This window comes from Panulirus ornatus, chromosome 23 (genome assembly GCF_036320965.1).
Source record: "Panulirus ornatus isolate Po-2019 chromosome 23, ASM3632096v1, whole genome shotgun sequence".
NCBI classification, from domain to species: Eukaryota; Metazoa; Arthropoda; class Malacostraca; order Decapoda; family Palinuridae; genus Panulirus; species Panulirus ornatus.
Window position 1 is genome coordinate 14663007 of NC_092246.1, and position 13945 is coordinate 14676951.

Here is a 13945-nt window from a genome sequence, read left to right on the forward strand (position 1 = left end):
CCTAAAGACCTAGCTTCCACTACTGCACTTGGCAACTTGTTCCATAAATCTACTACCCTATTTCCGAACCAATATTAACCCACATCCGACCTGAATCTATTTTCTTCTAATTCAGAACCATTAATTCTTGTCCTATCTAGTGGTGCCATGTTACTCATGTTACTTTTCTTAATGCCCTTCACCCATTTAAAGACTTCAATCAGTCCCCTTATACCACCTCCTAAGTGAGCGTGAATTCAGTTTTTTTTTATCCTTTCTTCATATGTGAGATTTCAAATTCCAGGGATCATTTTTGTCATTTGCCATTGTACTCTCTCTCTTAACAACCTATATCAACTGCAAAGTACAGAGCCTAAAACTGCGTTGCATAATCCAAAAGTTGTCTCTTCAATGCAAGATGGTTCTTCAATAATAATCTAGGAGTTTTATTGATAACAGTCTTATTTAAAACTCCTAGAGTATTATTGCAACTTTATCTTACGTTGATGAGACAATCATATCGATGGACTAGGTTAAACTCTAATGACCAGTGGTGATTGTTTGCATCGAATGCATGCTGAAATGAGATAAACTTCAAATTGCATTACAAAAGCGACAATTTCTATTTTCTGTCTTCATGCTTTACTAAAAAACTGTCGCTTTATATAGCAAATAGTTTTCATGGTGAGATCGTCATTTTCTAGAAGTTACTTACATTTCGTCGTCAGTCTGGCTCTTTTCAAAAGTAATCACAAATGTCTATCCATACTATAATAATCTTCATACTCCTGAACGACTGCTTAACCTTTAGTTATATTCAACCCTCAGAGCATTATGTCGAAACAAAGATTACGTTCCTTGATTACTCAGTAGGGTAATAATGCATTGACGTGTGATGAACGCATCTTTCAAACTCACGTAAAGTTAAGCGCTGTGGAGAGGTAGTTGATAAATTTCTCCATGGTTCCCACGAAGGTAACTCGCTTACCACCAGGAGCCATGGGATCGTCCACCATGACCAGTCTGTGCGAGGCAAACTGTTCAGATGTCACCACCAAACTTGGTCTTTGAAGAAATCTGTCATCACGTTAGGAAAGAAAAGCAATGATCAGTACATATTCATCCGTGTATTTCTGTTTCTCACAAAATACTATCATCAGATTACAGCATGTTCTCTTTTATGGGGCTCTTGCAGACTCGAGGCTGCTCTCCACACAGGAGAAGGGAAATGATGGACTCTTTTGGAACAAGATTCTCCTTCAAAAGGGAAATGTTTCGTGTGGAGGAGTGAGAAAGTGAATTAGTGGAGTAATGAACCAATGGAACTGATACAACTGCTTGGTGATACAACAAATGGTATCCTACATTACGCCGAATAGAGACGAGGGTAAGTGAGTATCCAACCACCAAAGAGACAAGTTTGCCCAGCCCGGAGTGAATAACACTAACATCTAACACAAATCCCGGTAAGCACTACCTCACTCTGTTACACAAGATGCCGTTAAAAAGCTTGTGATACGTCGGCAAGAGACGCTGATAACTTCAATTCCAACAGGGCAAAAGTAAGGGCCGAGCGCAAGCATTACTTACTTAATCAAACCACTTCACACCACGTATTGTCCTAAAACATTTCATTTCCAACTCATCCATCCTCCTCGGTAGAAACTCATCTGTAGCCCATGCCTCGCAGCCATATACTATTGTTGGAACTACTGTTCCTTGAAACATATCCATTTTTGCTCTCTGGGATAACGTTTTTTTTCCATCTACACATTCTTCATCGCTCCCAAAACATTTTACCCCAACCCTGTGACTCACTTCTGCTTCCATTGTTTCATTTGCTGCTGTGTCCACTCTCAGATATCTAGAATACTTCACTTCTTCCAATTTTTCTCTTTTCAAATTACATCCCAATTAACTATTCCCTCATTCCTGATAAAACTAATAACCTTGCTCTTATTCACATTTACTCTCAAATTTCTCCTTTCACACACTTTTCCAAACTCAGTCACCAACTTCTGCAGTTTCTCACTAGAATCAGCCACCAGTGCTGTATCGTCAGTGAACAATAACTGACTCACTTCCCAGGCTCTCTCATCCCGAACAGACTGCATACTTGCCCTTCTCTCCAAAACTCTTGCATCTACCTCCAGAACCGCCCCAACAACAACGGAGACATCACACATTCCTGCCGCAGACCGATCTTTACTGGGAAGCAATCACTTTCCTCTCTTCCTAATCGTACATATGCCTTACGTCATTGATGAAAAAAACTTTTTACCTCTTCTTGCATCTTAATCTCCTACACCATATATTCTTAAGACCTTCCACAAAGCATCTCTATCGACCCTGTCATATGCTCTTTTTATTCTCCGTAAAGTTTAATGATACTCTCTCACCCCACCTCTTATTTGGTCTCTTTATAAACTCTTGACCTCCTGCCACCTTCTTTTATACATCTCCCAGTCATTTGCACTCCTTCCTTGTAAGTATCGTACAAACGCCACTTTTTTTCTCTTCCATAAACAACTTTACTTCGTCAAGTCCACCACTCACTACCTTTTCTAGTCTGTCCACCATCCACCTTTCTCATGCCGCATGCATCTTTTGCGCAAGCCATCACGGCTTCCCTAGATACATCCCATGCATCATCTACTCCCTTCACGTCATTTGCTCTCACCTTTTGCAATTCATCATTCAATCCCTCCGAGTACATCCTCACACAAATCTTCTTCCAAGCTCACTTACTCTTACTACTCTCCTCTTCCCACCATTTTCGCTTCTGTTTTTGAAAACCTCTACAAAACTTCACCGCCTCCAGAAGATAGTGATGAGACATCCCTCCAGCTCCCACTGTCAACACATTAACATCCAAAAGTCTCTCTTTTACACGCCTATCAATTAACACGTAAGCTAATAATGTCCTTTGACCATCGCTCATACTAGCATACATATACTTTTGATGTGAACAACAACTGACTCTTCTCAGGCTCTTTCATCCCGAACAAACTGCACACTTGTACCTCTCTCCAAAACTCTTGTATTTACTTCCATAACCACCCCATCCATAAACAAATTAAACAACCATGGGGACAACACACATTCCTGCTACAGACCGTCTTTACTGGCAAGTAATCACTCTCCTCTTTTCCTAATCGTACACATACCTTACATCATTAAGAAAAAACATTTTACTGCTTCTAGCACCTTAATATCCCACACCATGTATTCTTAAGAACTTCCACAAAACACCTCTATGAACCCTTTCATATGTTTTCCCCAGATCCATAAAGGCTACATACAAATCCATCTTTTTTCTAAGTATTTCTCACACACATTCTTTAAAGCAAACACTTGATTCAAACACCCCCTACTTCTTCTGAAAACCACACTGCTAAACCCCAGTCCGATGCTCTGTACATGCCTTCACCCGCTTAATCAATACCCTTCCATCCAATTTCCAGGGAAAACTCAACAAAGCTATGCCTCCGTAGTTTGAATACTCACCTTTATCCCTTTTGTCTTTGTTTAATGGCACTATGCATGCATTCCTCCAATCCTCAGGCGCTTCATCCTGATCCATACGCACTTGTAATCTCCTTCCTAACCAATCAACAATACAGTCACCCCCTTTCTTAATAAATTCTACTGAACTACCAACCAAACCCTCCGCCTTGCCGGATTTCATCTTCCGCAAAGCTTTCACTGCCTCTTCTCTCTTAACAAAACCATTCTTCCTGACCCTCTCACCTGGCACACCATTCCGACCAAAACACCCTACATCTGCCACTCTATTATCAAACACATTCAACAAATCTTCAAAATACACATATGAAGTCCTTTTCAATTCATCACTACCTGTTATCACTACCCCTGTCCACTTCACCGATGTTCCCATTTGTTCTCTTGTCTTACGCACGTTATTTATCTACTAAAACATCTTTATATTCTCCGTAAAGTTTAATGATACTCTCTCACCCAAACTCTTATTTGGTCTCTTTTTCAACTCTTGACATCCTGCCACCTTCTTTTATACATCTCCCAGTCATTTGCACTCCTTCCTTGTAAGTATCGTACAAATGCCTTTTTTTTCTATTTTCATTAACAACTTTACTTCCCCAAGTTCACCACTCACTACTCTTTCTAGTTTGCCCACCATCCACCTTTCTCATGCCGCATGCATCTTTCACACAAGCCATCACTGCTTCCCTATATACATCCTATGTATCATCTACTCCCTTCACGTCATTTGCTCTCACCTTTTGCCATTCATCACCCAATCCCTCCAAGTACATCCTCACACAAATCTTCTTCCAAGCTCACTTACTCTTACTACTCTCCTTTCCCCACCATTTTCGCTTCAGTTTTTGAAAACCTCCACAAAACTTCACCTTCGCCTCCAGAAGATAGTGATGAGACATCCCTCCAGCTCCCACTGTCAACACATTAACATCCAAACGTCTATCTTTTACACGCCTATCAATTAACACATAATCTAATAATGTCCTTTGACCATCGCTCATACTAGCATACGTATACTTTTGATGGGAACAGCAACTGACTCTTCCCAGGCTCTCTCATCCAGAACAAACAGCACACTTGTCCCTCTCTCCAAAACTCTTGCATTTACCTCCATAACCACCCCATCCATAAACAAATTAAACAACCATGAGAGCATCACACATTCCTGTTACAGACCGATCTTTACTGGCAAGCAATCACTCTCCTCTTTTCCTAATCGTACACATGCCTTACATCATTAATAAAAAAAACTTTTCACTGCTTCTAGCATCATAATCTCCCACACCATATATTCTTAAGACCTTCCACGAAACATTTATATCAACTCTTTAATATGCTTTCTCCAGATCCATAAATGTTACATACAAATTCATCTGTTTTTCTAAGTTTTTCTCACACATTCTTCAAAGCAAGCACCTGACTCACACACCCTCTACTACTTCTGAAAACCACACTGCTCCTCCCCAGTCTGATGATCTGTACATGCCTTCACACGCTTAATCAATACCCTCCATACAATTTCCCAAGAACACTCAGCAAAGTTATACCACTGTAGTTTGAACACTCACCTATATCCCCTTTGTCTTTGTTTAATGTGACTATGTATGCATTCCGTCAATCCTCAGACACTTAACCCTGATCCATACGTACGTTTTTTCTCCTTACTAGCCAATCAACAATACAGTCACCCCTTTTCTTAATAAATTCAACTCCAATGCCAACCAAACCCTCAGCCTTGCCGGATTTCATCTTCCGCAAAACTTTCACTGCCTCTTCTCTTTTAATCAATCCATTCTTCCTGACCCTATCATTTCGCACACCACACCGACCAAAACACCCTAAATCTGCTTCTCTATCATCAAACACATTCAACAAACCTTCAAAATACTCATATGAAGTCCATTTCAATTCATAATTACCTGTTATCACCCCCCCCCCCCCTTCATCAATGGTCCAATTGTTCTCTTGTCGTAAGCACGATATTTCCCTCTTTCCAAAATATCTTTTTATTCTCCATAAAGTTAAATATACCCTCTCATCCCAACTCCCATTTGGCCTCTTTTTCAGCCCTTGCAACTTCCTCTTGACCTCCTACCACTTTCTTTTATATTTTTCCTTGTTATTTACACTCCTTCCGTGTTAGAATCTTTACTTCTTCATCCCAACACTCCCTACCCTTTCTAATCTGCTCACCACCCACCTTTCTAATGCCGCATGCGTCTTTTGCGCATGTCATCACTGTTTCCCTAAATCCATCACATGCATCATCAACTCCATTCACATCATTTTCTAACCTTTTGTCATTCCACACTCAGTTACTCCTAGTACATCCTCACACAAGTTTCCTTTCCAGGCTCACTTACTCTTACTACTCTCTAATCCCGCCATTTTCTTTTCTGTTTCTGAAAACCTCTACAAAACTTCACCTTCGCCTTCAGAAGATTATGATGAGACATCCCTCCAGCTTACAGTGTCACCAAATTAACTTCCAAAACTCTCTCTTTTACTATCAATTAAAACAGTCTATCAATTCAAACAGTCTGATGATATATATATATATATATATATATATATATATATATATATATATATATATATATATATATATATATATATATATATATATATATATATATATATATATATATATATATATATATGTACATATATATATATATATATATATATATATATATATATATATATATATATATATATATATATATATATATATATATATATATATATAAATATATATATATATATATATATATATATATATATATATATATATATATATATATATATATATATATATATATATATATATATATATATATATATATATTTGTATGTAGCATTTATGGATCTGGAGAAGGCATATGATAGAGTTGATAGAGATGCTCTGTGGAAGGTATTAAGAATATATGGTGTGGGAGGAAAGTTGTTAGAAGCAGTGAAAAGTTTTTATCGAGGATGTAAGGCATGTGTACGTGTAGGAAGAGAGGAAAGTGATTGGTTCTCAGTGAATGTAGGTTTGCGGCAGGGGTGTGTGATGTCTCCATGGTTGTTTAATTTGTTTATGGATGGGGTTGTTAGGGAGGTAAATGCAAGAGTTTTGGAAAGAGGGGCAAGTATGAAGTCTGTTGGGGATGAGAGAGCTTGGGAAGTGAGTCATTTGTTGTTCGCTGATGATACAGCGCTGGTGGCTGATTCATGTGAGAAACTGCAGAAGCTGGTGACTGAGTTTGGTAAAGTGTGTGGAAGAAGAAAGTTAAGAGTAAATGTGAATAAGAGCAAGGTTATTAGGTACAGTAGGGTTGAGGGTCAAGTCAATTGGGAGGTGAGTTTGAATGGAGAAAAACTGGAGGAAGTAAAGTGTTTTAGATATCTGGGAGTGGATCTGGCAGCGGATGGAACCATGGAAGCGGAAGTGGATCATAGGGTGGGGGGGGGGGCGAAAATTCTGGGGGCCTTGAAGAATGTGTGGAAGTCGAGAACATTATCTCGGAAAGGAAAAATGGGTATGTTTGAAGGAATAGTGGTTCCAACAATGTTGTATGGTTGCGAGGCGTGGGCTATGGATAGAGTTGTGCGCAGGAGGATGGATGTGCTGGAAATGAGATGTTTGAGGACAATGTGTGGTGTGAGGTGGTTTGATCGAGTGAGTAACGTAAGGGTAAGAGAGATGTGTGGAAATAAAAAGAGCGTGGTTGAGAGAGCAGAAGAGGGTGTTTTGAAGTGGTTTGGGCACATGGAGAAAATGAGTGAGGAAAGATTGACCAAGAGTATATATGTGTCGGAGGTGGAGGGAACGAGGAGAAGAGGGAGACCAAATTGGAGGTGGAAAGATGGAGTGAAAAAGATTTTGTGTGATCGGGGCCTGAACATGCAGGAGGGTGAAAGGAGGGCAAGGAATAGAGTGAATTGGAGCGATGTGGTATACCGGGATTGACGTGCTGTCAGTGGATTGAATCAAGGCATGTGAAGCGTCTGGGGTAAACCATGGAAAGCTGTGTAGGTATGTATATTTGCGTGTGTGGACGTATGTATATACATGTGTATGGGGGGGGTTGGGCCATTTCTTTCGTCTGTTTCCTTGCGCTACCTCGCAAACGCGGGAGACAGCGACAAAGTATAAAGTAAAGTAAAGATATATATATATATATATATATATATATATATATATATATATATATATATATATATATATATATATATATATATATGTATATTATCCCTGGGGATAGGGGATTAAGAATACTTCCCACGTATTCCCTGCGTGTCGTAGAAGGCGACTAAAAGGGGAGGGAGTGGGGGGCTGGAAATCCTCCCCTCTCGTTTTTTTTTTTAATTTTCCAAAAGAAGGAACTGAGAATTGGGCCAGGTGAGGGTATTCCCTCAAAGGCCCAGTCCTCTGTTCTTAATGCTACCTCGCTAACGCGGGAAATGGCGAATAGTTTAAAAGAAAAAATATATATATATATATATATATATATATATATATATATATATATATATATATATATATATATATATATATATATATATATATATATATATATATATATATATATATATATATATATATATATATATATATATATATATATATATATATATATATATATATATATATATATATATATATATATATATATATTATCAGACATACACATGTATATACATACACGTCCACACACGCAAATATACATACCTATACATCTCAATGTACACATATATATACACACACAGACATATACATATATACACATGTACATAATTCATACTGTCTACCTTTATCTGTTCCCATCGCCACCTCGCCACACATGGAATAACAACCCCCTCCCCCCTCATGTGCGCGAGGGAGCGCTAGGAAAGACAATAAAGGCCCCATTCGTTCACACTCAGTCTCTAGCTGTCATGTAATAATGCACCGAAACCACAGCTCTCTTTCCACATCCAGGCCCCACACACTTTCCATGGTATACCCCAGACGCTACACATGTCCTGGTTCAATCCATTAATAGCACGTCGACCCCGGTATACCACATCGCTCCAATTCAATCTATTCCTTGCACGCCTTTCACCCTCATGCATGTTCAGGCCCGGATAACTCAAAATCTTTTTCACTCCATCTTTCCACCTCCAATTTGGTCTCCCACTTCTCCTCGTTCCCTCCACCTCTGACACATATATCCTCTTGGTCAATCTTTCCCCACTCATTCTCTCCATGTGACCAATCCATTTCACAACACCCTCTGCTGCTCTCTCAACCACACTCTTATTATTTCCACACATCTCTCTCACCCTTAAATTACTTACTCGATCAAACCACCTCACACCACATATTGTCCTAAAACATCCCATTTCCAGCATATCCACCCTCCTGCGCACAACTCTATCCATAGCCCACGCCTCGCAACCATACAACATTGTTGGAACCACTATTCCTTCAAACATACCCAATTTTCCTTTCCGAGATAATGTTCTCGACTTCCAAAAATTCTTCAAGGCTCCCAGAATTTCCTCAACCTCACCCACCCTATGATTCACTTCCGCTTCCATGGTTCCATCCGCTGCCAGATCCACTCCCAGATATCTAAAGCACTTTACTTCCTCCAGTTTTTCTCCATTCAAACTTACCTCCCAATTGACTTGACCCTCAACCCTACTGTACCTAATAACCTTCCTCTTATTCACGTTTACTCTTCACTTTCTTCTTTCACACACTTTACCAAACTCAGTCACCAGCTTCTGCAGTTTCTTACATGAATCAGCCACCAGCGCTGTGTCATCAGCGAACAACAACTGACTCACTTCACAAGCTCTCTCATTCACAACAGACTGCATACTTGCCCCTCTTTCCAAAACTCTTGCATTCACCTCCCTAACAACCCCATCCATAAACAAATTAAACAAGCATGGAGACATCACACACCCCTGCCGCAAACCTATATTCACTGAGATCCAATCACTTTCCTCTCTTCCTACACGTACACATACCTTACATCTCAGAAAAAAACTTTTCACTGTTTCTAACAACTTGCCTCCCACATCATATATTCTTAGTACCTTCCACAGAGCATCTCTATCAACGCTATCATATGCCTTCTCCAGATCCAAAAATGCTACATACATCCCATTCCTCCCCCACTCCCCTTACCTCCTTTGTTCTCACCTTTTCTAATTATTTCTCACATACATTCTTCAAAGCAAACACCTGATCCACACATCCTCTACCACTTCTGAAACCACACTGCTCTTCCCCAATCTGATGCTCTGTACATGCCTTCACCCTCTCGATCAATAACATCCCATATAATTTACCAGGAATACTCAGCAAACTTATACCTCTGTAATATGAGCACTCACTCCTATCCCGTTTGCATTTGTACAATGGCACTATGCAAGCATTCCGCCAATCCTCAGGCACCTCACCATGAATCATACATACTTTGAATAACCCTACCAACGAGTCAACAATACAGTCACCCCCTTTTTTAAAAAATTCCAATGCAATACCATCCATACCTACTGCCTTGCTGGCTTTCATCTTCCGCAAAGCTTTGACTACCTCTTCTCTGTTTACTAAATCATTTTCCCTAACCCTCTCACTTTGCACACCACCTCGACCAAAACACCCTATATCTGCCTCTCTATCTTCAGACACATTCAACAATCCTTCAAAATACTCACTCCATCTCCTTCTCACATCACCACTACTTGTTATCACCTCCCCATTAGCCGACTTCTCTGAAGTTAACATTTGCTCCCTTGTCTTACTAACTCTATATACCTCCCTCCAGAACATCTTTTAATTCTTCCTAAAATTTAATGATACTCTCTCACCCCAACTCTAATTTGCCCTCTTTTTCACCTCTTGTACCTTTCTCTTGACCTCCTGCCTCTTTCTTTTATACATCTCCCACTCATTTGCATTTTTTCCCTGCAAAAATCGTCCAAATGCCTCTCTTCTCTTTCACTAATAATCTTACTGCTTCATGCCACCACTCACTAGCCTTTCTAATCAACCCACCTCCCACGTTTCTCATGCCACAAGCATCTTTTGCGCAAGCCATCAATGCTTCCCTAAATATATCCCATTCCTCCACCACTCCCCTTACCTCCTTTGTTCTCACCTTTTTCCATTCTGTACCCAGTCTCTCCCGGTACTTCCTCACGCAAGTCTCCTTCCCAAGCTCACTTACTTTCACTACTTTCTTCACCACAACATTCTCTCTTCTTTTCTGAAAACCCATACAAATCTTCACCTTCGTCTCCACAAGATAATGATCAGGCATCCCTCCAGTTGCACCTCTCAGCAAATTAACATCCAAAAGTCTCTCTTTCCCGCGCCTGTCAATTAACACGTAATCAAATAACGCTCTCTGGCCATCTCTCCTACTTACATACGTATACTTATGTATATCTCGCTTTTTAAACCAGGTATTCCCAATGACCAGTCCATTTTCAGCACATAAATCTACAAGCTCTACACCATTTCCATTTACAACACTGAACACTCCATGTATACCAATTACTCCCTCAACTGCCAAATTACTCACCTTTGCATTCAAATCACCCATCACTATAACCCAGTCTTGTGCATCAAAACCACTTACACACTCATTCAGCTGCTTCCAAAACATTTGCCTCTCATGATTTTTCTTCTCATGCCCAGGTGAATATGCACCAATAATCACCCATCTCTCTCCATCAACTTTTAGTTTTACCCATACTAATCTAGAATTTACTTTCTTATATTCTATCACATACTCCCACAACTCATGTTTCAGGAGTAGTGCTACTCCTTCCCTTGCTCTTGTCCTCTCATTAACACCTGACTTTACTCGCAAGACATTCCCAAACCACTCTTCCCCTTTATCCTTGAGCTTTGCTTCACTCAGAGCTAAAACATCCAGGTTCCTTTCCTCAAACATACTACCTATCTCTCCTTTTTTCACATTTTGGTAACATCCACACACATTTAGACACCTCAGTCTGAGCCTTCGAGGAGGATGAGCACTCCCCGCGTGACTCCTTCTTCTGTTTCCCATTTTAGAAAGTTTAAAATACAAGGAGGGGAGGATTTCTGTTCACCCGCTCCCGTCTCCTCTAGTCGCCTTCTACGACACGTGAGGAATGCGTGGGAAGTATTTTTTTCTCCCCTATCCCCAGCGACAATATATATATATATATATATATATATATATATATATTCGTTTTTTTTCTTTTTTTTTGCTTTCTCACTGTCTCCCGCGTTTGCGAGGTAGCTTAATGAAACAGACGAAAGAAATGGCCCAACCCACCCCCATACACATGTATATACATATGTCCACACACGCAAATATACATACCTACACAGCTTTCCATGGTTTACCCCAGACGCTTCACATGCCCTGATTCAATCCACTGACGGCACGTCAACCCCGGTATACCACATCGATCCAATACACTCTGTTCCTTGCCCTCCTTTCACCCTCCTGCAAGTTCAGGCCCCGATCACTCAAAATCTTTTTCACTCCATCTTTCCACCTCCAATTTGGTCTCCCACTTCTCCCCGTTCCCTCCACCTCCGACACATATATCCTCTTGGTCAATCTTTCCTCACTCATTCTCTCCATGTGCCCAAACCATTTCAAAACACCCTCTTCTGCTCTCTCAACCACGCTCTTTTTATTTCCACACATCTCTCTTACCCTTACGTTACTTACTCGATCAAACCACCTCACACCACACATTGTCCTCAAACATCTCATTTCCAGCACATCCATCCTCCTGCGCACAACTCTATCCATAGCCCACGCCTCGCAACCATACAACATTGTTGGAACCACTATTCCTTCAAACATACCCATTTTTGCTTTCCGAGATAATGTTCTCGACTTCCACACATTCTTCAAGGCTCCCAGGATCTTCGCCCCCTCCCCCACCCTATGATCCACTTCCGCTTCCATGGTTCCATCCGCTGCCAGATCCACTCCCAGATATCTAAAACACTTTACTTCCTCCAGTTTTTCTCCATTCAAACTTACCTCCCAATTGACTTGACCCTCAACCCTACTGTACCTAATAACCTTGCTCTTATTCACATTTACTCTTAACTTTCTTCTTTCACACACTTTACCAAACTCAGTCACCAGCTTCTGCAGTTTCTCACATGAATCAGCCACCAGCGCTGTATCATCAGCGAACAACAACTGACTCACTTCCCAAGCTCTCTCATCCCCAACAGACTTCATACTTGCCCCTCTTTCCAAAACTCTTGCATTCACCTCCCTAACAACCCCATCCATAAACAAATTAAACAACCATGGAGACATCACACACCCCTGCCGCAAACCTACATTCACTGAGAACCAATCACTTTCCTCTCTTCCTACACGTACACATGCCTTACATCCTCGATAAAAACTTTTCACTGCTTCTAACAACTTGCCTCCCACACCATATATTCTTAATACCTTCCACAGAGCATCTCTATCAACTCTATCATATGCCTTCTCCAGATCCATAAATGCTACATACAAATCCATTTGCTTTTCTAAGTATTTCTCACATACATTCTTCAAAGCAAACACCTGATCCACACATCCTCTACCACTTCTGAAACCACACTGCTCTTCCCCAATCTGATGCTCTGTACATGCCTTCACCCTCTCAATCAATACCCTCCCATATAATTTACCAGGAATACTCAACAAACTTATACCTCTGTAATTTGAGCACTCACTCTTATCCCCTTTGCCTTTGTACAATGGCACTATGCACGCATTCCGCCAATCCTCAGGCACCTCACCATGAGTCATACATACATTAAATAACCTTACCAACCAGTCAATAATACAGTCACCCCCTTTTTTAATAAATTCCACTGCAATACCATCCAAACCTGCTGCCTTGCCGGCTTTCATCTTCCGCAAAGCTTTTACTACCTCTTCTCTGTTTACCAAATCATTTTCCCTAACCCTCTCACTTTGCACACCACCTCGACCAAAACACCCTATATCTGCCACTCTATCATCAAACACATTCAACAAACCTTCAAAATACTCACTCCATCTCCTTCTCACATCACCACTACTTGTTATCACCTCCCCATTTGCGCCCTTCACTGAAGTTCCCATTTGCTCCCTTGTCTTACGCACTTTATTTACCTCCTTCCAGAACATCTTTTTATTCTCCCTAAAATTTAATGATACTCTCTCACCCCAACTCTCATTTGCCCTCTTTTTCACCTCTTGCACGTTTCTGCTGTCTCTTTCTTTTATACATCTCCCACTCAATTGCATTTTTTCCCTGCAAAAAGCGTCCAAATGCCTTCTCTCTTCTCTTTCACTAATACTCTTACTTCTTCATCCCACCACTCACTACCCTTTCTAATCAACCCACCTCCCACTCTTCTCATGCCACAAGCATCTTTTGCGCAATCCATCACTGA

General features: G+C 40.5%; 1 protein-coding gene across 1 annotated transcript in view; it reads right to left on the minus strand.

Annotated features, from left to right (window-relative positions):
• Positions 1-13945, minus strand: part of LOC139756961 (glutamate receptor U1-like) — a gene marked incomplete at its 5' end in the record, with an annotated part of 52471 nt that overhangs the window by 18434 nt on the left and 20092 nt on the right. Inside the window, one exon of the mRNA XM_071676906.1 lies at positions 898-1056. Coding sequence (XP_071533007.1) covers positions 898-1056 — 159 coding nt within the window. The remainder of the gene's footprint in view (positions 1-897; positions 1057-13945) is intronic.